Source organism: Rattus norvegicus, chromosome 1 (assembly GCF_036323735.1).
Source record: "Rattus norvegicus strain BN/NHsdMcwi chromosome 1, GRCr8, whole genome shotgun sequence".
NCBI classification, from domain to species: Eukaryota; Metazoa; Chordata; class Mammalia; order Rodentia; family Muridae; genus Rattus; species Rattus norvegicus.
Window position 1 is genome coordinate 104,607,561 of NC_086019.1, and position 27,763 is coordinate 104,635,323.

The 27,763-nt window shown below is 52.6% G+C and overlaps 3 protein-coding genes across 16 annotated transcripts; 1 reads left to right on the forward strand and 2 right to left on the reverse strand.

Moving 5' to 3' along the window:
- Positions 1 to 1,192: 1,192 nt before the first annotated feature.
- On the reverse strand, positions 1,193 to 9,912 carry Bcl2l12 (Bcl2 like 12). 7 transcript variants are annotated; one of them, NM_001108480.1, is made up of 8 exons: positions 9,826 to 9,912; positions 8,705 to 8,885; positions 8,024 to 8,138; positions 7,697 to 7,839; positions 4,928 to 5,014; positions 4,743 to 4,834; positions 3,343 to 3,630; positions 1,193 to 1,891 (listed from the first exon to the last, which is right to left on the reverse strand). In NM_001108480.1, exons 3-8 carry the CDS (start codon positions 8,128 to 8,130, stop codon positions 1,841 to 1,843), a joined length of 768 nt encoding a protein of 255 aa, NP_001101950.1. In that variant the 5' UTR covers positions 8,131 to 8,138; positions 8,705 to 8,885; positions 9,826 to 9,912; the 3' UTR covers positions 1,193 to 1,840. The 7 variants fall into 7 exon arrangements, with proteins under 7 accessions (NP_001101950.1, XP_006229159.1, XP_017444853.1 ...); XM_006229097.5 differs by lacking the exons at positions 8,705 to 8,885; positions 9,826 to 9,912 and adding an exon at positions 8,449 to 8,588 and having other exon boundaries at positions 1,703 to 1,891; XM_017589364.3 differs by lacking the exons at positions 3,343 to 3,630; positions 9,826 to 9,912 and having other exon boundaries at positions 1,703 to 1,891; positions 8,705 to 8,842.
- Positions 9,048 to 13,842, forward strand: Irf3 (interferon regulatory factor 3). 4 transcript variants are annotated; one of them, NM_001006969.1, is made up of 8 exons: positions 9,048 to 9,149; positions 9,879 to 10,077; positions 11,237 to 11,408; positions 11,500 to 11,573; positions 11,725 to 11,899; positions 12,003 to 12,383; positions 13,123 to 13,238; positions 13,617 to 13,842. In NM_001006969.1, the coding sequence occupies exons 2-8, from the start codon at positions 9,913 to 9,915 to the stop codon at positions 13,797 to 13,799; spliced, it is 1,266 nt and encodes a 421-aa protein (NP_001006970.1). In that variant the 5' UTR covers positions 9,048 to 9,149; positions 9,879 to 9,912; the 3' UTR covers positions 13,800 to 13,842. The 4 variants fall into 4 exon arrangements, with proteins under 4 accessions (NP_001006970.1, XP_006229083.1, XP_006229084.1 ...); XM_006229021.2 differs by lacking the exon at positions 9,048 to 9,149 and adding an exon at positions 9,452 to 9,590 and having other exon boundaries at positions 13,617 to 13,839; XM_006229022.4 differs by lacking the exon at positions 9,048 to 9,149 and adding an exon at positions 9,452 to 9,590 and having other exon boundaries at positions 9,905 to 10,077; positions 13,617 to 13,839.
- Positions 13,843 to 14,366: 524 nt separating this feature from the next.
- Positions 14,367 to 27,601, reverse strand: Scaf1 (SR-related CTD-associated factor 1). Of its 5 annotated transcripts, NM_001400823.1 has the most exons (12): positions 27,439 to 27,472; positions 25,550 to 25,680; positions 24,834 to 24,947; positions 24,571 to 24,628; positions 24,030 to 24,127; positions 23,658 to 23,758; positions 23,456 to 23,571; positions 17,413 to 20,085; positions 16,910 to 16,992; positions 16,474 to 16,692; positions 14,896 to 15,024; positions 14,367 to 14,776 (listed from the first exon to the last, which is right to left on the reverse strand). In NM_001400823.1, the coding sequence occupies exons 3-12, from the start codon at positions 24,939 to 24,941 to the stop codon at positions 14,585 to 14,587; spliced, it is 3,777 nt and encodes a 1,258-aa protein (NP_001387752.1). In that variant the 5' UTR covers positions 24,942 to 24,947; positions 25,550 to 25,680; positions 27,439 to 27,472; the 3' UTR covers positions 14,367 to 14,584. The 5 variants fall into 5 exon arrangements, with proteins under 5 accessions (NP_001387752.1, NP_062257.2, NP_001401129.1 ...); NM_019384.2 differs by lacking the exon at positions 25,550 to 25,680; NM_001414200.1 differs by having other exon boundaries at positions 25,550 to 27,472.
- Positions 27,602 to 27,763: the final 162 nt, after the last annotated feature.

The following is a 27,763-nucleotide window of genomic DNA, read 5'->3' on the forward strand; positions in this document are numbered from 1 at the left end:
CTGAGCTAAATCTCCAGCCCCATCGTGCCCTGCTTTTAAAGTGAGTGCTGGAACTTTGACTCAGGTGATTTTGCTTAGGCATCAAACACTTTAGAGGACAGATCCACCGTCCTAGCTCACTTTGGGGCTTTAGAAGCAAGGTCTCCTAGCTCACACTGGCCTTGAACTCACTGTATAGCTAAAAATGACCTTGAATCTGATCCTCCCAAATGCTGGGATTACAGGTCTGCAGCACGGAGCACTGCAGTTTAAAGGTGTAGCCAGCACACACCTATGAGACCTGCCATGGAGATTTAAGGCCAGTAACCCTTCCACTCACAGCTATACACTCCGGCAACCTCAGAGAGGTCTATTGTAAGTCAGAGCTAAACATGGAGCTTAGTGGCAGTGTTTGCTAGCTCAGTTGTTCTTAAGCTGTGGGTCTCAAGCCTTTGGTGGTCAAAAGACCCTTTCACAGGGTTCACTTACGACCATCAGAAAACACAGACGTTTACATTACCATTCATTGTAATAACAAAATTATACTCAGGAAGTAATAACAAAGTACTTTTATGGTTGGGAGGGGCGAACCACAACATGAGGAACTATATTAAAGGGTCACAGAATTAGGAAAGTTGAGAGCTAGGAGAAGTGCCGTTCATAATAGGAAAAAAAAGGGGGAAAAAAGTACAGTTGGATATTGCCACAAGCCAGTTGTGTATCTGTTTGTTCCATATTGGAACATGGGAAGAGGAGGGGAAGCGCTTGAGATTCAGGAAACTTACAAGGCTAGCAATCTTTTTTTTTTTTTCTTCCCCGGAGCTGGGGACCGAACCCAGGGCCTTGCGCTTCCTAGGCAAGCGCTCTACCACTGAGCTAAATCCCCAACCCCAAGGCTAGCAATCTTGGAACCTTACAAGATTCCCAAGCTGTTCCCCAGGGCTACTGAAAAAATTCAGTAAGCCAAACCTGGAGAGGCTACTCAGCGGTTAACAGAGCCTTTTCTTGCAGAGAACCGAATTCTGTTCTCAGGGAAATATCTGGCAGCTAACCGCATATAATTCCAGTGCTAGGGGATATGATACATTCTTCTGGCACCTTCCTTGCATGTGTGCACAAACATAAAAACACATACACACACACACACATAAAAACACACACATACATAAAAACACACACACACATAACATAATTTTTTAAAAGGACTTAGGGCTGGAGAGATGGTTCTTCTGGTATGTCTGAAGACAGGCACAATGTACTCATACACAAAAAAACAGATCTTTAAAAAAATAAAAGTGCTTGGACACACATACTGCACACATGTAGTGCACATACATGCATGCAGATACAAACATACATGTAAAATTTAATACTTTTTGCTTTTGTATTTTTGAGATGGTCTCACTATATAGCCCTTGCGATCCTGACTCCTATTAGACCAGCCTGGCTCCACATTCAGAGTTCCACTTGTTTCTGAGTGCCAGGGTGGGAATAAAGGAGTGAGTCTCCACGCCCAGTGCAAGTCCCAACACTCGGGAATCCAGACTTCCTGGCTAGCCAGGCTACACAGCAACAGAGAGGTGGGTTGTGATGAAGGAAGACCCCAACCTTGGCCTCCCACCTCCATGCACTTACTCAAATGCACATGTACACACACGTGTACACACACACACACACACACACACACACACACACACACACACACACTCAAACACTTTAGTGCTCTAGTCAAAGAACAAAGCTTTTAATACTAAACAGTCTTTTTGGCAAAAAAAGAAAAGTAGGGCAACCGCCACCCTACAGCCCTGAAGAATGTGTGTCGTCATACTTCGGTCACCTGCAGCCGGTTCAGAGGAAACGCTCAGTCCAAAGGCAAGTTCAAGTCCACAGGTGAGGTGGCCAGGATGCCTGCCTGCAAAGGACAGAGAGCCCAGAGCTGACAGGAACTTCAGTAACACCACTGCAGTGATAAAAGATGGCGGCGGAGGCTTGGGAAGACGGGGAGGGGAGGCTCTAAGTCAGAGCTATGGAGACACCCAAAAAGAGGGATAGACACACAGATGGAGGAGTAGAGGAAGGACGCCTTGAGTGGTACACTGAAGTGGCCTTAAGTGATTCCGTGGTGTGGCTGTTCTGTGCTGCTCTAGGGACTGTGCTTAGGCCCTGCAATGCCCTGCCCAGTCTGTGCCAGTCTATGTCCCAGACTCTCCTGTCATCTAAAAGAAGCAGGAGTGCCGGTTTCTTTGCTGAGCTCTACTTGTCCCTCCTTTCTTTCTATTCTGTTCCAGTGTAATCTGAACCCCATCACCTCCCTATTCTAAGGAGTGCAGGAGGAGCCCACAGATGCTCACAGTAGCATCTTTCAGTCTTGGGAGAACCTACACCCTCATCAATTAATGAAATCCAGAGTCCTTCCTGCTGGGACTGACACCCATGTCAGGCCTTTCCTGCTCTATCTAGAAGGCAGGATAGGGTGTGCACAGACTATCTCAGAACCCCATCCCACAGTGATCAAGGGCCCTTCTGAGTCTGGCTATGTCTCTAGAACACACTTTTTTTTTTCTCTCTCCTTCTGAAGTGCTGGGACTCTACCATTAATCTATATCCTAACCTTTTATTTTTGTGTTTTGAGACAAGATCTCAGTAAGTTGCCTAGGCTAACCTTGAAGCTCTGGAGCCAAGGATGACTTTAAACCTAGATGCCTTTGCCTCAGCCTGTCTGATACTTGAGATGACAGGCCTGCACCACAAGATACCATCCTCTCCTCTCTCTCTCTCTCCCCCTTTCACACCACCACCACCCCACTGCTGTGCCTCAGCCACCTCCAGGAACTTACTCCAGGATCTTCTGTGCAGCCCTGGCTGGTCTGGATCTCCCTATGTACAGTACGCTGGCCTTGACCTCAATAGAGCTACCTGCCTCTGACTCCTCGGATTAAAAGTAAGGCATCATGCCAAACAGATTTATTTCCATTGTACATGTATAAAATAAGTCAGTGGCCAGTGAAGACCTCAGTGAGTTGATACTCAACATAGGAAGCAGGTTGTGGAAAGAGCCGTGGGGTCAAACTGCTGGACACTCAAGGCACTAGATAAGCACCCTATGCATCCTTGAAGATCCCATTCTCTAGCACACAGCTACCCTAAAACCATGGGAAGGATGAGACGGGAGCAGTGTGAGCTATTCTCACAACTGTTCATTCAAGCCAGAAGGGCACCAGACCTCATAAGCAGTGCCTGGCATAGAGCAAGTGCTCAATAGACACATGATGGATTGAATGGAAGAGCTGGGAGTTCTGGAAACTCAACTGTCGAGATTGCAGTAGGGTCAAACTGAGCCCTGGCAGGGTGTGTGTGACTTACCCAGCCCCCATGGGCCTGGATCCAGGGCGCGAAGCTGTGTACATGCTCAATGCTGAGGCTGGCCAGGGTACCCCCAAGCCCAGCCACGCGCCGGCTCAGCTCCATGGCTAGTGCTAGGCGTGCCAGCGGATCTGGGGATGGCGGTGGGGGCCCTGGGCACGGCATCGAGGGACTTGAGCAGTTTGGGGAGGAACTGCCTCCCCGGCTAGAGAAGAGCTCCACAAGGCGGGCGAAAGAGCCTGCTGACAGGCGGGCCAGCTTACGATGCAGGGCCGGGTCAGAGGCCAGCTGAGGGGCAGAGGGGCAGTGTAAGCCATGTGACCACCCTGGAGGGACAGGGTTTTCCAGCACCAAGTCCCACCGACCCAAGCTGCCTCTATGGCATTCCTCAGGAGACTTCCAGGAAGGGGTCCTAGAATTAGAGCCAAGTACAGTTCTGAGTTCTAAACAGTTAGTTCTCCTTTGGTCCTTAAACGCAAGCTGGGCATGGTGGCACATGCTTAATCCCAGCACTTGGGAGGCAGAAACAGAAAGAGCTCAATGCTCTGAGTTCAAGACTGGTCTACTGAATAAGTTCATGCAGAGCCAGGGTGACACAGAGAAGCCCTGCCTTGAGGGCGTTGCAGGGAAGAGTGCCTGAATCTGTGCTCTTTACAGATAATTGCTGTTACAGCACTGTTCAGTTTTCAAAGCCAGAATCCAGGAAACTCAGAGGCTATACCCTCTCGAGCAGGCTTTTCCTCCATATTCTAAGCTGTGTCCTTACTGTAGTCAATCAGGATTCTTGGGTTTAACTATGTCGCCCAGGCTGGCCCTGACTTTACAGAGCTCTGCCTTGCCTCTGACCCAGTTGCTGGGACTAAAGGTGTGTGCTCTCCTATCCCTCGCTGTCTTGTTGAAACAAGGTCCCTTAGTGTGGCCTTGGCTGCCCTGGAACCCTTCCGTGGCCCAGGATGACTTTGAACTGGTACTCCTGCCTCATATCCCAGAGTGCTGGGAGGAGGCTGGGTCAGCAGGCTCTACTACATCCAGTTTCAGCTCCTGCCACAGCCATTCTCTCACCTGGCTCTTGGTTCTGGCTTCTTCTGTTTCCTGTTCTTTGTTTTGAGTATTTAACTTGGGGGAGAGGGTGATGGAGACAAAGTTAAGGTAAGGCAGGTAAGCCCTGCTAGGCAAGGGCTCTGTCACTGAGCTAATCCCTAACGCCTCTGGTGCCTCCTGTTACCCAGGTCCCATTGCTTGTTGATGGTGTGAAGTCCTGCTATGGTGAGGCGCCCAGACGCCTGTAAAGGTGCTCTGGTGTCTACTGGAACCACACAGCATCAAAAGCCTGTGCGGCTCCAGCAACTGCCCCTATTCCACGACTATCCTCTCAAAAGCATGGAGTAGAGGCCGGTCACCTTTTGGTTGATGACTTCTGCCTCCTCCTCCAGCAAGGCTACCAGCCTCCTTAGCAGGGCTTCCTTCTCCGTGGGTGGGGGTCCCTGGATCTCTGGCGGGGAGGGGGGCAGAAGAGAATTGGACTGGGAAGGGCCCTGGCTTTGCACCTACCATCACCCCTCACCGGGGTTCCTCTGCTGCTTACCTGAGCTGGGCGGAGACTTGAGTTGCTCCTGCACCAACTGTTCCAGACGCTGGGCAACCAGGGCATAGAAGTCTGAAGAGGCTGGGCCTGGGCGGAAAGAATCAGTAACGCTTTGTGTTTACAGAGCAGGGTGTTTATGGTTTCTCTTTTCCCTATGATCTTGCCAGACAATAACAATTTCCATTTCACAAAAGGGTAAACTGAGGCCAAGAGACTTTAGTAAAATCCTCAGCCTTTCTACTTTGTTGCACCCTCAAATTCAACTGAGAATGTTCAAACTGAGCTCTGGAGACGATTCCATTCAGTAAAGGCAAACACAGCGTTCCCGCCATTACCACCTTATCCCCTGTCCAGTCCACACTCAGAAACTGGCCACAGGGCTCATTTTAAAAAACCCATCCGGGCTGGAGAGATGGCTCAGTGGTTAAGAGCACCGTCTGCTCTTCCAGAGGTCCTGAGTTCAATTCCCAGCAACCACATGGTGGCTCATAACCATCTGTAAAGAGATCTGATGCCCTTGTCTGTACCTCGTGTGTATCTGAAGACAGTTACAGTGGACTTATATATAATAAATGAATAAATCTTAAAAAAAAAAAAAACCCATCCAATCAGGTGCGCCTCTTAAGAGTTTATTTTTTTAATTTTATATGTGTGTTCTGCCTGCATGTGTGTCTGTGTACCACTTGGGTGCTGAGTGCCTGTGAAGGCCTCAACAGCGTCAGAAGCTGGACAACTTAACAGTTAAGAGTACTGGCTGTTCTTCCAGTTCTCCCTGCCAGAGAACTGGGGTGGGGGCTGGGGGGGTTGACAGTGGCCTGCACATACACACTCCCACTTCAGGCTTTTCCCGGGAGGGTTCAGAATGGCACAGGCAGCAGCATAGAGCACAGCTGCTGGAATAAACCCTGGTAATGGGGAAAGCAGGAAGGTTCATTAGAAACCAAACCACCACCCACATGATGGCTCCCAACTTTGTGTAACTCCAGATCCATGAGAGCCAATGGCTCCTTAAAAAAGAAAGAAGATTCATTGGTGAGTATGGGTGTTTTGCCTGCATGTGTGTCCGCGTACCAATGCATACCTGATGTCCTTGGAGGGCAAAAGGAGGCCTCCTTTCCTACTTCCTGATGTGTGTTTTTCATGCTTCATTTATGTGCTTCTGGGAACTGAATGCAGGGCTTCACGCATGCTAGGCAGGCACTCAACTGACTCAAGTTTTTGTAGTCCAGGTTGGCCTTAAACTCACAGCAGACCTCCTGCCTCAGCCTCTTTTTTTCCGGAGCTGGGGACTGAACCCAGGGCCTTGTGCTTCCTATGCAAGCGCTCTAACGCTGAGCTAAATTCCCCAACCCCCTGCCTCAGCCTCTTAAGTGTTGACTACAGCAATGTGCTACCCCACTGGGTCTGTTGATCATCACTGACCAAATCCAAAGATCCCTTCTGCCAGTTTTCTCTCTTACTTTAAATGGGAGAAAGGATTTGCCCAGTCATATTACCAATTGGCCAGGGAGTTGTGATTGACAATCATGCTTCCTGTCTCTTGTGTTGGGTAGTTGAGCTACAAAGAAGGCTTCCTTAAGAGCCAGAGAAGCACCCACGTAAGGAAAGAGATCAGGTTCCAAAGCACCTCCCCCTGGTCAACCACGGAAGTCTATGCTAGGGCTCTATTTTATGGTGCATGCCTGTGATTCCAGTATGAGGTGGACTGAGACAGGAGGGCTCCAGTAAATGTGATTATGTCTCAACATTCCCTTTACTGTAGTCCCTCAGCAGTGCACCCCCAAATCCATCGAGTGCTAGCCAGCCTTTCCTTCCAGCCCTAGCCTAGGACATGAGCAAGAACTGTCAAAATGGCAGTACCATGAGGGCCCCTCAGCCTACAGCCTTGGTGAAACACTACTGCAGGAGCTGTCCCCAGGGGTAGCAGCTCCTCTCCATCCTCCTGGAGCAGCCCCACAGAGATGGCATCTCAGCCAAAACAGCCTGCAGCCGAGGGCTTCTCATCCTAACCCATGGGCCCAATGCAGGGAAAAGGTGATGAAAAAAGGCCACCAATCCCTGAGCTTCCCAAGCTCAGGACTTGAAATCCCACCAATCGTCAATCTGGAAATCCCTGCCCTGAGAAGCTCCACCCTCTAAGAAGTCCTATATAAGCCCTGCCCTCTGTCTAATTCCCTGCTGTCTGATCCCAGGAGCAGAGGGCAGTCATCCATGGATTTGTCCCTCCATACTCTGAACCCTCCAAAAAGTCTCTTTCATGAGATTTTCTGCCTGGTGTGACTCTCTAATCAGAAGGCGCCAAGAAGAAAAGAAGCAATGAAGCAAAGAAGTGGAGCGGGGCTGAGGCTCCTGAGCACCTCGGCTCAGCTGGGGATGGATACCCTCCCTTGACCAAAACACCTCTGCCGAGGAGGCTTCCTCCCAGAGCTGTGTGGTTCCTGGGCCCCTATGTCTCAGGATGCCCTAACATTGGGACACTGTCCCGCCTCAGAGCTGCATGATTCTTGGGCTCCCGGTCTCAGGTCTCTCTTGCACTGGGATACCTTCATCCTTCAGAGCTGTGTGGTTTCTGGGCTTTGGAGTCCCAGGATACCTCCCATCCAGGCAGAAACACTTACCCCCTAGAAAGAAGTGTAACAAAGAACTGAAATGGCTATGGCCGGCACTGAAGCTGAGCAGTGTTGACTTTATAATGGGTACTGTCTGGATTCTTCAGGACCAAGGCTGCTAGCCTCCAAATTTCACAAGTGATCTGAAGAAATCTCTTACCAGGCTCTGAACCATAGCAGGGACGGAGGGGAAGGAAGCAGGGCCTAGAGGACTCAGGGGGAGGAGCTTCTCGCCCCAGGGGACAAGGGAGGCATCTTCGGAGTCGGCTCAGGAAATCTGTTGTCTCTTCTTGGGCAGGGCTCCTAGGGGCAAGAACCTCAGAGTTATCCCAGAGGGTTCTGAGCAAACAATCCCTTCGTCCTCTCGTGGAAGATTCTTGAAGCTTGGGACAGACATATGGGGTTAGGTATGAAGGGAGTAGACCACTAGACTCAGGAAGATCTTCTGATCAAAGGCTGGCCCTGGGGGAGTGGAATAGTATCTCACCTGGGTGGAGTTGGGACAGGGGACCCAGCAGTTTCACCGCGCCTAAGGAAGGCAGTCAGAACCTTCAGTGTGTCCTCTTGGAGACCCAACTCTTCAGAGCCGGCCATGGAGGTACCTGAAGCAGAAGACAGAGAATGTACCCAAATGGAGTGATAACTCAAACTTCATTCAATCACTGAATGAAGAGGACACCTTACTCCAAGGAAAAGGTGGCTTAAGGGCCAGTGGGGCAGTTGATTCCGTTGAGGAGAAAGGGCCTGAATTATTGAATCTAAGAAAGGACGTAGGGGTTGGGGATTTAGCTCAGTGGTAGAGCGCTTGCCTAGCAAGCGCAAGGCCCTGGGTTCGGTCCCCAGCTCCGAAAAAAAAGAAAAAAAAAAAGAAAGAAAGAAAGAAAGGACGTAACTGAGTGCTTGGACTCTTACATGCAGGAGCAGGAAGGGAGCCCTGAGTGCTGAAGGAGTCTCGAAGACCCTAGAGAATAGGGAACTACTAATCCTAGTACGCTTTGCGGCAAACGCTAGCCGGGTTTCCCCTCTTTTTCACCGAGCAGCCTGCTGGGAGATGTAGTTCCAATGACCTCTGGCGGGCACCAGGAGACCTCCGTGCTTGGAAGTCAGAGAGACAGGACTGGCTGTGACCTCTCCTGCAACCTAGCTCCCTCCCTGGTACCCCGCTCACCTGGATCGGGGTTCTGCCTCAGTCGTACTGGCGCACACACGCTTTCACTCAATTTCTACAAACTTTACTTCCGAAGTTCAACTTTCCCGCGCCTGCGCACTGGGCCGACACGGTAACCGCCCCAACGTCGAGGGGGCGGAGCGCTGTGTTGCATCATTTGCATATGGCGTTCCCAGCATGCCTGTAGGCGGAAGGCCAAAAAAGGGCATTGAGGGAGTTAGGCCGGTTCAGTCGGAGTGTGCTCCTAGGTTTTCTGACTTTTCTTAAAGTAAATGATGAGAAATTTTTTTTTTATCTCAAAATACCATTAGAAAGGAAAGTCCCAACGCTCGGAAGCTTAGTTGACAAAGAAGGGGGTTGCGTGGCTGCGAGTCTCAACTACTGTTTGGGAGCCCCAAAACCAGTGCTGACACCCGCGCCCCACGAGCGCGCAATTCCTCCCCTGGTAGGTAACGCGGAAGAACCGGGAGGGTGGCGGCCTCAGGGCACAGGAGCTCGGCTACCGAAAACCAGAATGGTTACGCGTTGTAGACGGAAGCCTGCAGTCTCAGCATCCAGACTGGAGGCAGTAAAGATTGCTGCAAGTTCGAGGCCAGTGAGCTCCAGGCCAGGCTGAACCACAGAATGAGCTCCAAACCAGCATGGGTTAAGCGAGTTGAAGACCAGCCTGAGCTACTGAATAAGTTTGAGGGTAGCTTGGGTTACAGAGTGCATTCGAGGCCAGCCTGGGCCACACAGTGAGTTGAAGACCAATCATGGCTACATAGCAAGTTCGAGGACAGCCTATGCTCCATACTAAGACCCTGTCTCAAAACATCCATAAAAACAATGTAGAAAAGACAAAGCAGAAGAAGCGACAGCAGCTGGGAGAAGACTCTGGAAATGAGTAAGGGTTTTCTGCAAGGGTGAGGTGGGTGTGAGAACAGTCATGATTCTTTAAAGACAGGGAAAGAGGACTCCACCCTGGAAATGGGGTACTTGCTTTGAGTAATAGGGGTTTACATTTAGAAAAGGGAAAGAACCTATGGAAAACTGTGGGGTAGGATAGGCGGTCCCGTTGGAATTGGAAAGGTGGGAAGGAGTTTCCCGTTTGTACACAGGAAAACAGGGTGAAGGAAGGCCTGTGCTGTATCGGGTCGGAGAGGTTTGAGTGCATTTGCCCCTTGACATACAGGCTCAGGAACTGCACTGTATGCGCAGGCTGGATCATGGGAACCCCGAAACCGCTGATTTTGCCTTGGCTGGTGTCTCAGCTGGACCTGGGACAGCTGAAAGGTGTGGCCTGGCTGGACGAGAGCCGTACAAAGTTCAGGATCCCATGGAAGCATGGCTTACGACAGGACGCACAGATGGCTGACTTTGGCATCTTCCAGGTGCTGGGGGGGAGGGGGCGGGGGGGGGCGTTGAGACTTCAGAGGCATTTATGGGCGTGACTAGACAGGGCTGGGTCTTGCTAATTAGGTGGGATAGACTTGGAGGGACAGCCCGGAATTGATTGGCAGATTCCAGGAATAGAATTCTGAAAGCCAGGTTGTGTCTCTAAAAAACTGTTCTGGAGCAATGGTTCTCAATCTGTGGGACGCAACCCCTTTGGGGGTTGAACGGGCCTTTCATTGGAAAACAGATATTCACATTAAGATTTATAACAGCTGGGGTTGGGATTTAGCTCAGTGGTAGAGCGCTTGCCTAGCAGGAGCAAGGCCCTAGCAAGGCCCTGGGTTCGGTCCCCAGCTCCGGAAAAAAAAAAAAAAAAAAAAGATTTATAACAGCAAAATTACAGTTTTGAAGTAGCAATGAAAAAAATTTGGGGCTGGGGACTCACTACATCATGAGGATCTGTATTCGGATAGTTGAGAACAGCTCTTTTATTAGAGGATGGGAAATCTCGGGGGGGGGGTGGGCTCTTGATTTTAGATCCCTTAAATCTTAAGAATTGGAACAGCCCTCAGGATGGGGTTATTAGCTACCAGATCAGCATGGTAGTAACAGAATGTGGGGTGAGGTACCAAGTAGGTCCTAGAATACTGGCTTAAAAAACAAAAGGCTTGGGTTGGAGAGATGGCTCAGCGGTTGGGAGCACTGACTGCTCTTCCAGAGGTCCTGAGTTCAGATCCCAGCAACCACATGGTGTCTCACAACCATCTGTAATGAGATCTGATGCCCTTTTCTGGCACATCTGAGGACAGCTACGTGTACTCGTCTATAATAAATAAACCTAAAAAAAAAAAACAAACCAAAATCAAAAGGCTTGAAGGTGGATGTGTGGCATACGTTTGTAATCCCAGCACTCTGGAAGTGGCAGCTAGAGGGTCGAAACTTGGAGCCTACCTTTGTTATAATGTGTGAGACCCTGTCTCATATTCAAAAATATTTTTCTAAAGTGTGGAAAATATAGATAAGGATGAGGTCGGGACAGAAGTCCTAGGGGCTCTATGAATGTGAGAACTTAGGTCAGGAACCAGAAATGTATGGAATATGGTGGGAGGTGTCTAAGTAGTCTTCCCTACTGTCCTGGAATCACTGATGTATCAGGCCTGGGCGGAAGCCAGTGGTGCCTACACCCCAGGGAAGGATAAGCCAGACCTGTCAACCTGGAAGAGGAATTTCCGGTCAGCCCTGAACCGGAAAGAAGTGTTGCGATTAGCTGAGGACCGGAGCAAGGACCCTTTTGACCCTCATAAAGTGTATGAGTTTGTGACTCCAGGTGTGTGTAACAAGGCTGGCTTGGGGGTCACAGGAACCGTGGGGTCTGGAAGATCTCTGCCACTTACTCTGCTCACTTCCACTCTGGACAGGAGGAGCAAGGGACTTTGTACATCTGGACACCTCCCCTGACACCAATGGCAAAAGCAGTCTGTCTGATCACCAGGTGAGGAGACACTAGTCTTGTGCCCAGCCTTGCCCCATCCATTAGGCCTCACCTTCTTCCCACCCCAGCCCTTACCCCTGGACCTCCATTCCCACCAATCTGCTACCCTCTGGCTCAGCTGAAGCTGTTGACTAGCTCCTTCCTCCTCCAGGAAGACCTCTTGGAATTACTCGATCACATGGCCTTGGGACCCCTCCCAGATGAGGGGTCCTCAGACCTGCCTATTGCTTCTGATCCTTCTCAACCACCACTAAGCCCCATTGTAAACAACTTCCCAAACCCAGCACCCCAGGAAAACCCACTAAGGCAGCTGCTAGCTGAGGAACGTGAGTGCCTGCTGTGGGGTAGGAAGGGCTGCAGCAGGGACTGTGGTCCTTACCTGGTCCTCTTCATCTCTCCCCTCCCCTCTTCATCTACCCCGGTACTCAGAGTGGGAGTTCGAGGTGACTGCCTTCTACCGAGGCCGCCAGGTCTTCCAGCAGACACTCTTTTGCCCCGGGGGCCTGCGGCTGGTGGGCAGCACGTCTGACAACGGGACACTGCCCTGGCAGCCAGTCACCCTGCCAGACCCTGAGGAGTTTCTGACAGACAGGCTTGTGAGGGAGTATGTGAGGCAGGTACTCAAGGGGCTGGGCAAGGGGCTGGTGCTGTGGCGGGCAGGGCAGTGCCTCTGGGCCCAGCGCCTAGGCCACTCGCATTCCTTCTGGGCCCTGGGTGAGGAGCTGCTTCCAGACAGTGGGAGAGGGCCTGATGGAGAGGTCCCCAAGGACAAGAACGGAGTCGTGTTCGACCTCAGGCCCTTTGTGGCAGGTGAGTACCCTGTGCGAATTGACAGCTATGGTGGTTGGTTGAATTCAGAGCATGCTACTAAGCTTTGTGGCAAAGACAGGCCTGTACCCACCAAGTCCAGGAACCGGCTGCTGTAACTGTGACCTAATGTAGTACAGGCTCAACATATAGAAGATACTCTGGTGTATACAGATCTCAGTGTCTACAGAACCGAGGTGCAGCAGGGGCTTGGCTCAGCTGCTAGTACCCCTGCAATTTACAAGAAGAGTAAGTCCCTCTGGTCCCGCTGTCCATCGGTTCTATGGTGTAATGAGCCCAGCACCACCTCCAGTTATTCCCACAGCCAGAATCCACAAGAGCCAACCAGAGAACCTTAGAGCCGTTTTGAAGAAGAGTCTCTGTAGCCCAGACTTCCCTAGTGCTAGGATGCATGTGTCAGGAAGGTACCAAGTGTGAGGTTGCGTTTATATTTGATACCTCAGTTTTCTAGGCAGGGTCTCACTCACTGCTTCTGCTAGGCTTGAACTCATATCCCTCAAGGGCTGGCAGGCATCAAGTGTCAATAGAGATGGAGTGGTCTGGGGTCTCACCTCCATAATACTGCTGGAGGAGGGAGGGGGCAGGAGCACTTGTGTGTCTGCAGGGACTTTTCACAGGCAGTGCCTAGTGGTGGCAGAACATCACCAGGGAAGCTAGAGGTTGAGCGGGTGAACAGGGACAAGCCACCCTTTCTTTTCTGACCTGACTCTTGGGTTCCCAGATCTCATTGCCTTCATGGAAGGAAGCAGACATTCCCCACGATACACTCTGTGGTTCTGTGTGGGGGAATCGTGGCCCCAGGACCAGCCGTGGGTCAAGAGGCTTGTGATGGTCAAGGTGCCAGCTGTCTTTATGCTACTGGGGATGGGAGGGTCCACTTGTGGAGGAACCTCAGCAGCCCGGGACTAAAACTCTCAGAAGGCTGTCTGAGACAACAACTGCAACAGCCCTCTGCAGCCACTATTCCCCATGCCCAAGATCTCTGGGTCTTCTCTGAAGGCTTCTCCAGATATCCAGAGCTTATTCTGACTCTAGACCTGTAGCTGGCAGGCGCAAGCCTTTACAGCCTTTAAATGTATGGCTCCCGGGGGCTTCCATTGGTTATGGCCTGGGTGGTGGGGGGTGCAGCCACAGTTCCTAGAGGCACTAGGCTGAGTGATGCTGGGTTATGCTGGTAGCCTATAGATGACTAGAGATTTGTCCTGCCTCCTTCAGGTTGTTCCTACATGTCTTAAGGAGCTGTTAGAGATGGCCCGGGAAGGGGGAGCCTCATCACTGAAAACCGTGGACTTGCACATCTCCAACAGCCAGCCGATCTCCCTTACCTCTGACCAGTACAAGGCCTGCCTCCAGGACTTGGTGGAAGACATGGACTTCCAGGCCACTGGAGAAACCTGAGCCCAGCTCAGCTGCTCCAATAAAGCAATTTATGCCACCATCACAAGTCTGCTGCACTACCCTAGGCTGCTGGTTATTCTACAGGGGTCTCAGTTTTCCCATCTGCAGCTGAGGGTTAGGTGCTCGGTGAGTGAGGTACACAGACAAGACACACAGCATGGCTACCAGCTCCTGACCTTTCCCCAAGGTCCCAGAGAAAGTATCACAAAGGAAGCTGTCACAGGCTGTGATCTCCCCAAGTTGTGATGGGTGGCAGCTGGCTATGGGGCAGGCTGACTCACCATCATGGATCACAGTGCTGCTCACACCAGAGGTCACTTGGTAGAGACAGCTCCAATGTACACAAGCCAGCTCAGGTGCTGCTCAAGGCTGGGCCCTGCCTCCTGCTACCCCCACACTCCTGAGTTTGGATACCTTCATGGTCACCCCACCCTACCCCAACTCTTTCTTCCTGAAAAGGCAAAGAGCGTGGGTTTTTTTGTTTGTTTTTTGAGACAGGATCTCTGTAGAGCCGTCTTTGAACTCACAGAGATCCATCTACTTCAAGTGTGCACCAGTACGCCAGTCTGTATTTCATGAAATCTTTAATGAAACTGGAGGGGGCATGACAGAAGGGCTGGGACTGTGGGGGCAGGCTAGGTCAACGGGTAGGGATAGGGCTAGGGTGGGCTCTCCTCTTCCTCACAGCAACCTTCCCCATCATCCCACTGTGGGGGGGCATAGTGGGGAAGTGGAGCCATAAATATGTCCAGAATCTCAGAGGCACAGGGACAGGGTAAGGAGTCTTAGAGAGGGGGCAGGGGCAGGCCTGGGCCACCCTTGTCTGGGGGCCCTGGCTCCTTGGGTGGCCGAGGAGGTCCTGGGGGGTCCCCCGGCTTGCGACCGTGCTTGCGGAAGTAGCGGTAGCGCTGGACGTAGGCCCTTACCAGGTTGCTCACCTTGACAGGGTTGATCTCCCCGCTTTTGCTGTGGCAGATCTGCAGAACCAGGAACAACTGAGTTCCTGCCAATCCCAGGGCACCCTCGACCTTGACTCAATGACCCTATGCCTCTCTCCTGGACCCAGGTCCCCAATCCCAAAGTCCCTTGGCCCCACCTTGTGGACAGCCTTCCTCAGGATGTCCTTATACTCCTCCTTGGTGATGTCTTTCTTCTGGTAGTATGGCTTGATGGCCAGCTTCACCTCCTCTACCGCCCGCTCCTGTGTGTGCAGCTTCTTCAGATACTGGTGTGAGACAAGGACGGTCAAGAGCAAACATGTAGAAGAGCTACAGCTCCCTCACCCTGGCCTGCCCTATCCTATTCTTTCTGCAGTTACCCCAGGCTAGTATAGACCTCTACGCTAGACCCTGTGGCACCCTTGCCTAGCCAGGCCTAGCAGTCTGCTGGGAGACAAACCAGTCGAACACTATACTGTTCCTTTCATGTGGTGCTGGGATTGGAACTGAGGGCTTGCCTTATTTTTGTATAGTGTCTCTAATAAGTTGTCCATTCTTGCCTTCAACTTTTAAATCTCCTGCCTCAGCCTCAAGTAGTAGGATCAGAGGTGTGTGCCCACCCCCAGTCCAACAACTGGCTCCCACCTATTCCTAAAAAGATCACAGGGTTACTCCGACTGCAGGGATGGCAGCTCGGCTGCTCAGACTCTTCTGGTTCAGGTCATGTCACCTGAGCTGACAGGAGCACAGGAGGGACTGAGCAGTTGAGCCCAGGCGGCTCAGGCTGCTAAGGTGGACAGCATCACAGGGGAACCCAGCCTTCCACCCTTGGGGAACTAGATCCCGTAATTCATGAGAGATGGGACACCGCCATCAAGGAGCTGTGCTGGGAGGCTGGGAGTCCTGGGAGAGTCCATGACCCACCCAGGTAGAGCTGGAGCTGCTTTCCCAAAGCGAGTGCAGGGCGTCTGGGCCCACAGCAAGCTGAGTGGGGAGGTCGGGGAACCACAGTACACGTGCTTTGGTAATAGGGACACACATGTCCCAGCTGTAGAGAGAGCCAGTCTTAGCTCTATGTGCCATGAGATTCTCAAGTGACACAGAAGAGGGGCTGCCTACCACTCCATAAAACACTAGCTAACACAAGACAAATAGCCCTAGAGGCCTGGCTAGCAGCATGGGGATGTGACCTAGTGAGGGGCTCTGTAAGCTGAGGTTATCTGTTTCCTGTTCAAGCCTACCCTGACAGAGAGCAGTGGTGGGTGCCTTCAGATAGTGCTGTCTGGGGCATGACCAGTCACATCCATCTAGAGAGCATTTAAAGGAAGCAGCTGGAAACCAATTTTTTCTGTGCCTGCAGGGTCCTCGCTCCAGCCTTGTCACTAGCTCCCTTGACTTCACACGCTAGGGTTACAGGCCTGAGTCTGTTCAGCCAGCTTGGCCCTAAGTGCTTGACTTTTTTTTTTTGACAAACCTATGTCTGCCAGTTATTTGAAGGTGGGGAGCAAATTATAAGGGGTGTTTATACATCCATGTATACATACATAAACTTTAAGTGTTTTAAATTCTTTTACACATTAATTCTTTTTATCTGGAACTGAGGATAGAACCCAGGTCTTCCTGCATGCTGGGCAAGCCCTCAATAACTGAGCTGCATCTCTAATCTGCTTTTCTGTTTACCTGCCCAGCCCCCAGTCCCATTCTTCTAGTGCTTTGACTCTCCCAGTCCATCTCACCTTGTCAGTGTCCCCACGTCCCTCTGAGCTGCTGCTGCCCTCTCTCTTGTCAGATGCAGGGACTAGCCCTGTAGGGGTAGGAGGGGTAGAGCCACAGCCCCCTATGGGGAGGCTGCCAGGAAGCAGGTAGCTGGAGGGGCCTGGGGGCAGACCCAAGGAAGTGGGCACGGGAGCTGGGGTCACCCCCAGAGTAGAGGGTGGCTTCCGGTGGCTGAGGATCTGTGAGAAGAGAGTATGATAAGCCAAGGGAGGTGGAAGGAAAGAGGGGTTTTTTTCCCCCCTCTGTTCCCTCAAATTTCCCAATGGTGTAGAGCAACAGGCTCCTCTTCTGGCCAATACCTTGCCCTAAGGCCTGCTGGGAGTTGTAGTTCCTCTCCTACCCCGAGGCAATGGACAAAAGAAGGGGCTGCGGGGACTCTTCCCCATGGGAGCCCACCTGGTTGGTGGCCTGGATCAGCTCCTGGGCCTTTGCGCGGCTGGCCAGGTTGGCTTCTTCCATCTTGAACAGGAGTGCAGTCACTGCAATGGACAGAGGGATGACAATCAAGGCAGGTATCAGGATGGTAACAGCCAGGTTCCTCACTTCATCCCAGGACAGAAAAGAGGGACGTCATCCACTGAAGATCACCACAGAGCCATGGTGTTCTTACCACTCAAGGGGTCTGCGTGTAGTAGGGTCAAGGAGTGCTAGGCTATGGCATGGAGACGGCTGAAGTAACATCTGCTAACTGACCTACCCCAAGTCCCAACCCTCCCCCACCTACAAGAAAACAGCACCCTGCTGTTCTATCTAGTTCTACGTGACTGGCTCCTGTGTTCAAATAGATCCCTGTACGCCAGTGCTTGGGCTAGATCCTGCCTGTTCTGTCCATCCAAGCCTATCTATACCCATCCCTCTCATGCCTTCACCTTTCCCTCTCCCCACTTGCGAAGACTCACAGGCCAGAACACCACTGGTAGTACAGTCCACACCAGCAGGTAGGTTCCAGGGCATGGGTGGGGGTAGCGTTGGCAGCTGGGAGGCCCTAGCAGCTGGCCCGTCCTCTGCGCCGGAGTCTCCAGCTGTAGACCCCGCACTGGGGGCAGTGCTTGGGGCAGCTGCAGCGGTGCTGGTGGCTGTGGTAGTGGCAGGCTGCTGCTCCTCTTCCTCCTCTTCCTCTTCTTCCTCTTCCTCCTCCTCCTCTGCCCCTACTCGGACCCCAGTGTCCTCACTGGCTTCCTCTGGTAGGAAGGAGACTTCAGGGGTCTTGCAGCTGCTATCCACAGTCTGGGAGTCCGGGGTGAGTGCGGGTGGAGGTGGGGCTACCTTAGGTGGAGGGGTACTGGGGGCCTTGGTGGTCCGTTCCTCCCCAGACCATGATGTTTCCTCTGTCCCCTTGGCGCTGGCTGCCTGGCTGCAGCTATCGGCCTTGGATTTCTTCAGTGAACCAGGCCCACCACTGGCCGTGCTGCTGCCTCCACTGCGAACCTTCTTCCTAGTCTTCGACGGCTTCGTCTTTCCCTTGGTCCCCTTGGCTTTCTTGGCCCCAGCCTTGGCTTTGGCCTTGGTCTTTTTAGGCTTGGTGCTGCCTGGGGCCACCTTGACCCCCTCTGCAGGAGCCCGCTCATCCGGCTTGAGGAATGGTGAACGGCTCTCACGGTCTCGGCTGAACTTGACCCCAATGGAACCCAGGCCCGAAGACGAGGAATCCTTGGCAGGGGTGGTGCTGCTGACGCCCTCTCGGATGAGCACAGCCACCTTGGACTGCAGTTTTACTTTTCGAGAGGAGCAGGAGGACGACGAGGACGAGGAGCCACTGCTTGGGGGTGCTTTGGGCAGCGCCCCTGAGCCAGGAGCAGAGTCCTTAGGTGGCCGTGTCTTCTTGGATGACCTGTCCCTGTCTCGGCCCCGGTCCCCATCCAGGGCCTTCCGTCGAGACGCTTTCTCCCTTGAGGACGAGGATGAGGACGCAGCCCCTGAACGCCTGCGATCTTTGTCACCCTTGGCACCTCGCTCATCTGCACTCAGACCCTCAGAGTCATACAGGACCTCCCGCTTTGGGGACACAGCAGGTGCTGGCGAAGGTGCGCGTGGCTCCGTCTTGTCTGGGCGACCCACTGTGATGGTTCGTTTGATGGCAAACAAGTCGTGGTCCGTGAGGTCCTGGATAGAAGGTGGCACGGCTCCGCGGCGTCGGCTGTCACGGTCAGAGCCCGAGGGAGGCACAGGTGCGGGCAGCTTCTCTAAGTCCCCAGAGCGCTTCTCTGCCCGGGAGCGCGAGCGCTTCTTCTTCTTCTTGCCACCCTCACGCCTCTTGCCCCTGTGCCGCTCACGTCTCGAGGAAGATGACGAAGATGCCGCTGGAGGTGGAGAGGCGGAACGCCGTCGGCGCCTGCGCTTCTCCCGGGAACGTGAGCGGTGGCTCCCACGTCTTCGGTCGGCGCTGCGGGAGCGTGAACGGCGGCGGGAACGGGAGCGTGATCGACGCCGGGCAGTGGAGTGGGAGCCAAGCTTGCGCTCACGTGAACGGTGCTTCTTAGCTTCCCAGGTGGGCGAATCCGGTGGCGCAGGGTCGCCACTGCGCTGCCGCTCTCTTCGAGCCTTCTTCCGAGCAGGCGGTGGGCCTGGCGAGGCAGAGCGCTGGCGGTAGCGCTCACGTCGCTGGGTTAGGATCTTGCGGCGCAGGTCCAGGCCGCCCCAGCGGGCATCAGCAGCCGGTGGTGCAGGTGGCTCACCTAGGTCCACTTGAAGTGCGCCCTCACCATCAGAGTCAGCATGTAGTGACAGGAAGTCATCACCCTCAGGGGCACGTGGAGCAGAGGCTGGGGGCGCAGCAGGGGCGGCCACTGAAGCCAAGGTGGCTACAGAGGCAGGAGGCTGACGAGGTCGTGCAGCACGGAACAGTGACACTGCCACCCTGGGCTCCTCCTCAGGCTGCACAATCTCGCCTTCCTCTATCTCTGGATCAGTCGGGGGAAGTGGTGGCAGCGGCAGCGCTGGTCCACCAGCCGTCGTCACGACTTCCACCGAAACCTTGCCCTCAAGACATGCCTCAGCCTCCGGTCCCACCACAAAGACCCTGCGGCGTGGGGCCCCTTCGGCCCGAGTGGAGTCAGCCTGTGGTGGTGTCCCTGGGGCTCCCAGCGTCTGCGGGGGTGGGGGTTCCCGGTGGGGGCTATCATCACCTGGGAAGTCCTGGCTCAAGCTGTTGTCATCATAGATGCCAGCCAGGGTCTCTGAGATTCGGCTGATGCTCTGTGATAGACCCTCCTCTTCCTCTTCCTCCTCTTCTTCCTCCTCCTCCTCTGGCGAGGGGGTCCCAGCTGATGAGCTGGGGTTGGAGCCCGTGGGCTCAAAGGGATCATATTTTTGCTCTGGGGCTGGCGGTGGGGAGTAGGCCTCGTCGGTGGGGTGGAAGGGATCATAGATGTCAAATCGTGGGGCAGGCAGAGCTGGAGGGGGTGGGGGTGGAGGAGGAGGGGGAGGAGAAGGAGAAGACGAAGATGGGGAAGGGGAAGGCGAGGATGAGGCAGAGGAGGGTGCAGGTGGTGGGGCAGGCCCTCCATCCCCTGTGCCCAAGGTGAGGAGGTGACGGGAACAGGCAGGTCGAGATGCATGGGACTGTGGAGAAACTGCAGAGAACAGGGTAGACAGAGCAATAATCAGTAACGGATCCCTCCTCTCTCCCAGGCAGAGGCCTGCAGACACGGGCAGTAGAGCACACTGGGGTGGTGAAGTGGTCACATCTCCAACAAAACTGACCCATTCATGCAGTACAATTAAGGAACAGAAGATGGGTTCAGTGGTAAAGTTGGGGACTGGGGTATGTGGCTCAGCTGCAGACACTGGCCGAATATGTGTGAAGACACCTAGTACAGCAGAAAATGGCCCCAGAGTCCACACCTGAACCCAGAGGGAGCCCTGACTTAATCTCACAAACCATGGGCTGGTCCTAAAGTCAATGAACTGCCTTGACTAATAGCAGTGATGTCCCCACAGGACAGAAGAACCAGCTGCCTCCTGTAGGAGCTGAACCTGTTTTGTGGAGAGGAAGGATGAAATGAGAGCTGGAGGCTTGGCAAACAAGAGAATCCTTTGAAGTTTTTTTGCCATCAACCTGCACCTGAGGCCTTAGAAGCAAGAGCCACTGACCCCCTGGGCATCACAAAGTGCTTTCCCTCCTCACCGGCCAGGCTCCGTGTGTCTCCTTAGCTTGCTCCTCAACATCCACTGCCCCAAGGACACACAGCAACGATGGCCGGGCCCAGACTCAAATGACTAAGCACAGGATCTTAACCCCCACCCAAAATGGCCCATTAGGACATTGCCAGTTCCTCATGCAGATCCAGGGCACAGCACTCTCTACTCATGTCACCATAGGTCCCTGGCTCAACCTGCCTACTTCAGATTCCTTCTATAAAATCAAAGTCTGCTCATTCACTAAACTCCTATTTTATGTCAGGCACAGTCCCAGGGGTGTCAGAAAAGCAAGCCCCGCCCTCAGGGAACTCATCCTGATGACAGGGTTAATATCCAGAGCCCAGAGGGTATCCAGGACCAACTCAGAGTTAGACTCCCCACTCTCTGCTCCTTTTGTCATTCCAACACAGGACACTAGTGTCTGGAAACACTGGACGACATATGATTTGGATATAGGGGAAGATCATGGGTGAATACCATGTTCTTTCTTCTATGGTCTTAATATTTCCTAAAACAAAACAAACTAAAAGGGCTGGAGAAATTGCTCAGTGGTAAGAGCACTGTCTGCTCTTCCAGAGGTCCTGAGTTCAAATCCCAGCATCCACATGGTGCTCACAACCATCTGTAATGGGATCTCATGCCCTCTTCTGGTGTGTCTGAAGACAGCTACAGTGGTGTACTTATATATAATAAATAAATCTTAAAACAAACAAACAAACAAAGACGAATGTGGTGGTGCACACCTTTTAACTGAGCACCCAAAAGGCAGAGGCAACCAGATCTTTGTGAGTTCAAGGTCAGCCTTGTCTACAATGAGGTCCAGGACAGCAAGGGCTACACAGAAACCCTAAACCCTTTCTTGAAAAACACAGAAACGGGGCTGGGGATTTAGCTCATTGGTAGAGCGCTTACCTAGGAAGCGCAAGGCCCTGGGTTCCGTCCCCAGCTCCGAAAAAAAGAACCAAAAAAAAAAAAAAAAAAGAAAAAGAAAAAGAAAAACACACAAACAAAACTGCTGAGGCTGGCATGATGGCACACACCTGTAGCTTCTACTATTCAAGAGGCTGAGGCAGGAGAATCACAACAGTATCAGGCTATATGGTAACAGGAGGAGACTTCTCCACAACTGGAAAAACGAAGCCAAGTATGACAGCACACATCCACAATTCCAGCACTCTAGATGGAAGGTGGATCAGGAGTTTTAAGGCCAGAGTAGGCTACAAAGCAAGATCCATCTCATGAAAACACTAAGGATATGACTCAGTGGTTCCAGGTGTGAGGCCCTGGGTTCAATGCCAGAAACATACACAGATACACAGGAGGGAAGAGCAGCAACAAAACATCTCAGTGAATAAAGGCAGCTGCCGCCAAACCTAAAGACCTGACTTAGATCCCTGGGACCCACTTGGCAGAGGGAAGAACAAACACCTGAAAGTTGGCCTATGGCTTCCAGACACTACCATGGAATATGCTGCCACCCCAGCCCAACACACCAACCAACCAACAGCCTTGTCAGTTCAGTTTAGAAACTAAGAACCCTGAGCAGGACAGAGCTGCAGTGCTAAGCGCAAGGGAGGTGAGTAGAGCCTAAGCCATGCAACCCTCTGCTCCCAAGCTCTGTCTTTAAAACATCACCACAGGAGGTCCAAGCCTGTGATCTCAGCTCATGGGAGGGCAGGGCAGGACTGCCACAAGTTCTAGGCCAGCCGAGGTCAGCAACAGGACAAGACCCTGCCTCAAAATAAATTAAAAAAAAAAAAAAAAAAAAAAAGCCAACAACAAAACCACAGCATAATTTCAGAGTCCCCATGAGAGCAATTGGCTAAATATATATCCCAGCCAGGACCCAAATGGAGCCATCTGTCTGTATGGACAGGTACTGTTGGGAAGTCCATCCTCTGTTATCTTTGGAGTAATGATCTCCTGGCGTTGCCACACTGGTCTTGAACTCCACAGCGCCTCTCCTTCAGCCTACCAGGGCTGAGACCCACAGTCAAGGCTACACTCACAACTGTACACCCTCAGGGATAGGACAGGTTCAAAATCTTCCTGTCGGCTTCTGGGGGTTCATGGGATCTGGGTACCATGTCCCCTGAGTCCAATTCACAACTGAGAAGGGACAAAGTATCTGTGACCTGCCTCAGTGGAGTCACAAGCCACTCTTCAAGGCACTAGTACTGATGGCTGCCAAAGAACAAATTGTATAAAGGCCTTCTCTCCACTCCACTTCTAGAAAGGGGGAGGTAAAGTCTCAAGCACCAGCAGCACAAAAATACAGGCCTAGATGGAGCCTAAGTCAGAACTGACCCTGGGTGTCCTGGGAGCTTCAGCTAATCACCTGCTGATGTGCTGAGGTCCCTGGGCACCTACTAGGTGCACAATGGGGAGCAGATTGTATCCCATATAACCACAGCACAGAACAAAATGTCTGCCCTTCCACTCAGACTCAAGCTGATCACCAGGCTCACCAATGGAGCTAGTGAGGAGCCACCTCCTAGGAGATGAATCCCCAACTCAAAGACACTACCAGTCAACTCCGATAACTGGTACCAGCATGCTCAAGGCTCCTATGTGATCCCCACTGCACTTTTATTCTATGAGTACACGAACTAGTCTGTATCTAATAGAACCGTCCTTACTACCTTCATTACAAATAGCCTACGTAATGCGAGTGTCTTAGCTTGGTGGCAGAATGCTTGTTGAACATCCAAAGTCCAGGACCCAGCACCATTCATACATAAATACAGTTGACTTTCACACAATTTCAAGACCACCCACCCAACACAGAACAGGCCAACATACCCGTCTTTCCTGTCCTCCAGGCCCTGAGGCGGGGCAACAGGCTGGGCACAGGTAGAGGCATGGGGTCCCTGTCACCGATACGGACCTCAGCTACCAGCTCTAGCACGTCCTCACTTCTGCAAGGCAGAGGAAATGGTGAGTCCCAGCAGTGCCACAGCTCTCAGGATAGGGTCACCGCGCCTTCAGTTACCCAGGTTCTTACTCGCCAGGCTGAAGGTCCAGGTGGCTGGGAACCCAGGTGTCGGGGGGATCCAGGATGCTCACCAGCTCCACAAGGAAACTATCTGCAGCTGTGTCCAGTACCTGGAAGGGGCCAAGTGGGCTCTGTTCTGTGAGCACTCACACTGACAACCTTCCGAGTTCCAGTCTCTCAGGAACCCACCCATCTGCCACAACAACGTTCTGGAATCCAACCAACCTTATCTTAATGGTTTCTGGGAGCCAGCTTAGTCAGGGATCTGGTCCCCAGACTCCTGTCACTGCCTGCCAAAGTCACATCAGACCCAGGGTTTAGATCCTCAGTTCCTTTGTCATGCAGGCCCCAGGATGAAGGTTGGTGGACACCCTTACTCACAGTGGCCATGTCAGCACCCCCTGACTCCTGTGAACGAGGCTCTGACCGAGGACTCCGACAGCAGCGCCTCCATTGTAGGCCACAACACCGAGAGCCATCTGGATAGACATTAAAATAAGATGGGACTCAATGTTAGGCCTTGCCTAGCACAGAAAGCAGGACCAGACCTAGTGTTTGCTGAGGGGGTACCTCCCACCTCCCAGCCTAGGCCAGACCCTGAGCTCCCCCAATGCGTCGCAGGCAGGGATGGGCCTGCACACACTGGCTTACTGAAGGGCATGTCTCAGCTCAGCCTTTGAGCCCTGCCCAGTCCTGGCTCTATGTCTCCTGCCTCTCAAGTGTCCTACTACCCTGATCACCTCTAGCCGGCCCTGAAACCACACTGGGTTCCCTCCTGCCAGCTAGGCCTGCCTTCAACAAACCCAGTACCCTGGACACTCCTGACCCTAGCACAAGAATAACACTCAGGACACCTCAGAAAAAATGAAGATAAAAGCCCAGAGGAAGGGTAAAAGTCTAAGAGGACCAGTGGACCTCATACCTTTATCATTAGGCAGGTCCCCCTGCAGGGAGCTTCCCACAGCCTGCTGAATGGCCCGCTGCGAAAGGGGAGAAAAACAAAAATCAGAGCCAAGGCCTCTGTTAGCCTGCTGTTTGGAAAGCATATTCCAGGCACCCAGCAGCCAGAGTCCACATGGAACCCGAAATCTTCCTGAGAGCCAGATTCAGGGCCTGGACCCTCAGCCTGTACCTCAGAGCATGAGAGCCTTGGTCCCCAGGCCTCACTGCCCTCAGTTGTCTTACCAAAATAAAGGCAGAAGGAGAAAGGGCAGGATCTCTGTCAGGTGGACCGTCTCCCCGATCCTCTCCAGACTCCTCTGTTTTACCTCGAGACTCATCTTCCTCCTCCATGGTCACCTGGGGTTGAGGGCAAGTTTGAGGTGAAGGCGACAGAGGCAGGAACAGAGGTGAAAGACCTCAAGGCCTCCAGTGCGTCCTCCTTTAGTGTCCCTCTCTTCCACCTCACTCCTGATGACCTCGTACTTGGTCCTACGCTGACCTGCAGGGACTAGAGCCACTCTTGTCCTTCTTCTGGATTTCAGCTGCCTCCCCGTCAATGGAAGGACTGCTCAGCCACCTACTCCAACGTCTGGCCCTCCACTGCCCACAGCTTCCCAAAGCTCCTAGTCAAACCTCCAATCAATCCCCAGACCCAGTCAAATAGATGCAAACTCAACCCTGACTTCAGGTGTCATGATTTTAAGGCGTGCTTCAGTCTAAGAAAGCCACCGTCCCCACAGCGAGGAATGTGCCGACATGCTCAGTGGCACTCTGTAACAGGTACCGTAGCTTCACACAGCATTCGCCATCCTCCATGGTGAGGAACCCAAGAGTTTTGTTTACAGCCATGAAACAGAACTATGATAGTATGATCATCACAATCACCACACCGCTTTTAAAACAAAAATGCCAAATTTCAGAAAGGCATGCTGTCCTCCCAGCCCCATTGGGACACTTGCCTATCACCCAGCTGCCTGTCCTGTGGAAGCATGGCCAAAGCCTCGGTGATGTCACGGGAATTCTGAGCTTTGAGTGCCCAGTCAGGTAGTTGAAAGAGCATCCTTCAGACTGGTGGATGTCTTGATTGAGGCTTCAGAAAACATGAACATCACAGCTGTAAACCTCCCCACAGCTGTCAAACCTGCTACTCTGAAAACACCTAATCTTGGAATTCTTAAAAGCTCTAGGCTCCCTAAATCACACTAGTGTTTATCTGAAAATGGCAAAATAGTAGCATGTATATCACACTCATTCCCACTGATAAATGGCTGGATACACATTAGCAATAATTTTATCAGTGGCCCTTAGACCAGCTTTCCCCTTTTTGCCTCAACCTACTTCCCTGGTTGCTCACCCACAAGGAAAAGTCCTAAGCCCTGGTCTCAGTCCTACTGAGTCCACAACCTCCTGGCTTCAGCTCTCCAAATCGTCAGCTTCCTTCCTAATTCTCACAGGCATACCTTAGTCTGACAGCCCCTCTACCACATCCAAGCTTCTCTAAGCTAAAATTCAAGACTTCCCTATACTGTATATCAACAATTCCCAGCTCTGGGACTGCTCTCTCATAGTCTGATACACATGTTACACAGAGCCCTGACTGTCACATACAAGAAACTGTACCAAAAGCTCCTGACTGCAGATTTGGAGATCCCCAAAACCATTGTAAAAGGCTCTGCAGACCATGTGAGATCAGTGATCCCTCAATTACAGGGCTCTGGGAGCAATTTAGTGGTTCACAAACAGCTCGTTACACATAAAACATAATGGAAAATACTTCCCAAGTTTCAAATGGAACCTCGAGTTTACAGGACTGGAGTAATATTAGTAAAATACATATGTTGGCATGCATTGAATCTCATCGAATAATGTAGTCTTTCCTTCCTATCAAGGTCAAGTTGCAGAGCATTGTATTAGATGATTCTAGACAGCTCAATGGACTCTCAGGTCCAAGGAATGATTCTATCTCCTCAGCACTGGGACAACACAGGTTCTTATTTGTTTAAAACCATTTTCTTTTTAATTACTTTCTGAAAGGCAAGTACATTTGAGCTGGATAAAATGCCCCGCGTTTTCTGTTGTATTATTCTCTACACATTATCTAGTCTCCAAAAGCATTTGAATTTGCTCTAAGACATAGACGGGATTCTTGCAATCCCTGGAAGATTCTAGTCCCTTCAAACTACCCCACCCCATCCCTGTCTCCCAATCACCCCCACATAAAACACTTCCCAGACTTTAGAGACTCGTTTATGCCTCTGGGCACATCACAATGCTTGCTTCCCTCTCCCTATGTGGGAACACATCTCTTTCTTCCAGGTGGACCTTAACACTTCTAATCCTTGAAGTGAGCTTCTAGGCCTCCTAAATGGTCCCTGATCCATAGAGATGAGCCGAATGCAGAGGCCAGCACCAGTAGAGACTTCCCAGCCCTAACAGATATACCCCAGTGAGCTAGGTGACTCTGCAGACCCCCTTAACTCCTGGGGTAGTGAAGATCTCAAGATGGCCCCAAAAGCCTCTCAACAGACCCTTGCCTACGGTCGCACATAAAAACCATCTACAGCGCCTGCAGACATGTCCGGGTTCAGCAATGGGATGGAGGGTGGGCCTAGGCGCGGTCCAGGCCATACGAACGCCCTCTGGCACCTACGGGCGCGTCCCAGGCCCTAAGAAGGCCCCCTACTCAGAGACTGCCTTGGCCGCTGCAGCCGGGTCCGAGGGTGCCACGCTACGCTCTCCAGGCCCCGTGGCATACGGGCGACACTCGGGGACGACTAGCGACTCGACTCCGCCCCGCCCACCCCGCTAGGCCCGAGCCCCGCGGCCCGGACCGCCGCCGCCATCTTACCCCGCCGCTCGGGCTGCGGCTCCGGTCCCGGCGCGGGGCGGGGCGGACTGGGGCGGGGCTCGCGATTTGAGCTGGGGAGGGGCGGAACCAAATTGCCGCGGAGCTTGTCGGGATTTCAAGTACCCAGCTGGGTTTCCAAAGGGCAGGCCGGGCGGGAGGAGAACTCCGTTTCCCAGAAATCAATTCGTCACATGGAGGTGGAGTGCGCGCGCTGTATGCCGGGAGATGTAGTCCGTGTGAAGCCTTCGTCACGCGGGGACAGTGTAGGGGTGAGAGGTGAAGTGGGCGGGGTTGCTGGAGCGCGCGGTGCGACCCCCCACAGTGC

Excerpts from the sequence above, each read along its gene's own strand:
- Bcl2l12 (NM_001108480.1), bottom strand. The coding sequence starts at position 8,130 with ATGGCCGGCTCTGAAGAGTTGGGTCTCCAAGAGGACACACTGAAGGTT. Across the intron at positions 5,015-7,696 it reads CTGCTATGGTTCAGAGCCTG|GCCCAGCCTCTTCAGACTTC; the intron begins GTAAGAGATTTC and ends CTTTCCGCCCAG. Across the intron at positions 4,835-4,927 it reads CAAGTCTCCGCCCAGCTCAG|AGATCCAGGGACCCCCACCC; the intron begins GTAAGCAGCAGA and ends CCTCCCCGCCAG.
- Irf3 (XM_006229021.2), top strand. The coding sequence starts at position 9,490 with ATGCTCCATACTAAGACCCTGTCTCAAAACATCCATAAAAACAATGTA. Across the intron at positions 10,078-11,236 it reads CTGACTTTGGCATCTTCCAG|GCCTGGGCGGAAGCCAGTGG; the intron begins GTGCTGGGGGGG and ends CTGATGTATCAG. Across the intron at positions 11,409-11,499 it reads GTATGAGTTTGTGACTCCAG|GAGGAGCAAGGGACTTTGTA; the intron begins GTGTGTGTAACA and ends CACTCTGGACAG.
- Scaf1 (NM_019384.2), bottom strand. The coding sequence starts at position 24,941 with ATGGAGGAGGAAGATGAGTCTCGAGGTAAAACAGAGGAGTCTGGAGAG. Across the intron at positions 23,759-24,029 it reads GGGGTGCTGACATGGCCACT|GTACTGGACACAGCTGCAGA; the intron begins GTGAGTAAGGGT and ends GGCCCCTTCCAG. Across the intron at positions 20,086-23,455 it reads CTGGAGGACAGGAAAGACGG|TTTCTCCACAGTCCCATGCA; the intron begins GTATGTTGGCCT and ends TGTTCTCTGCAG.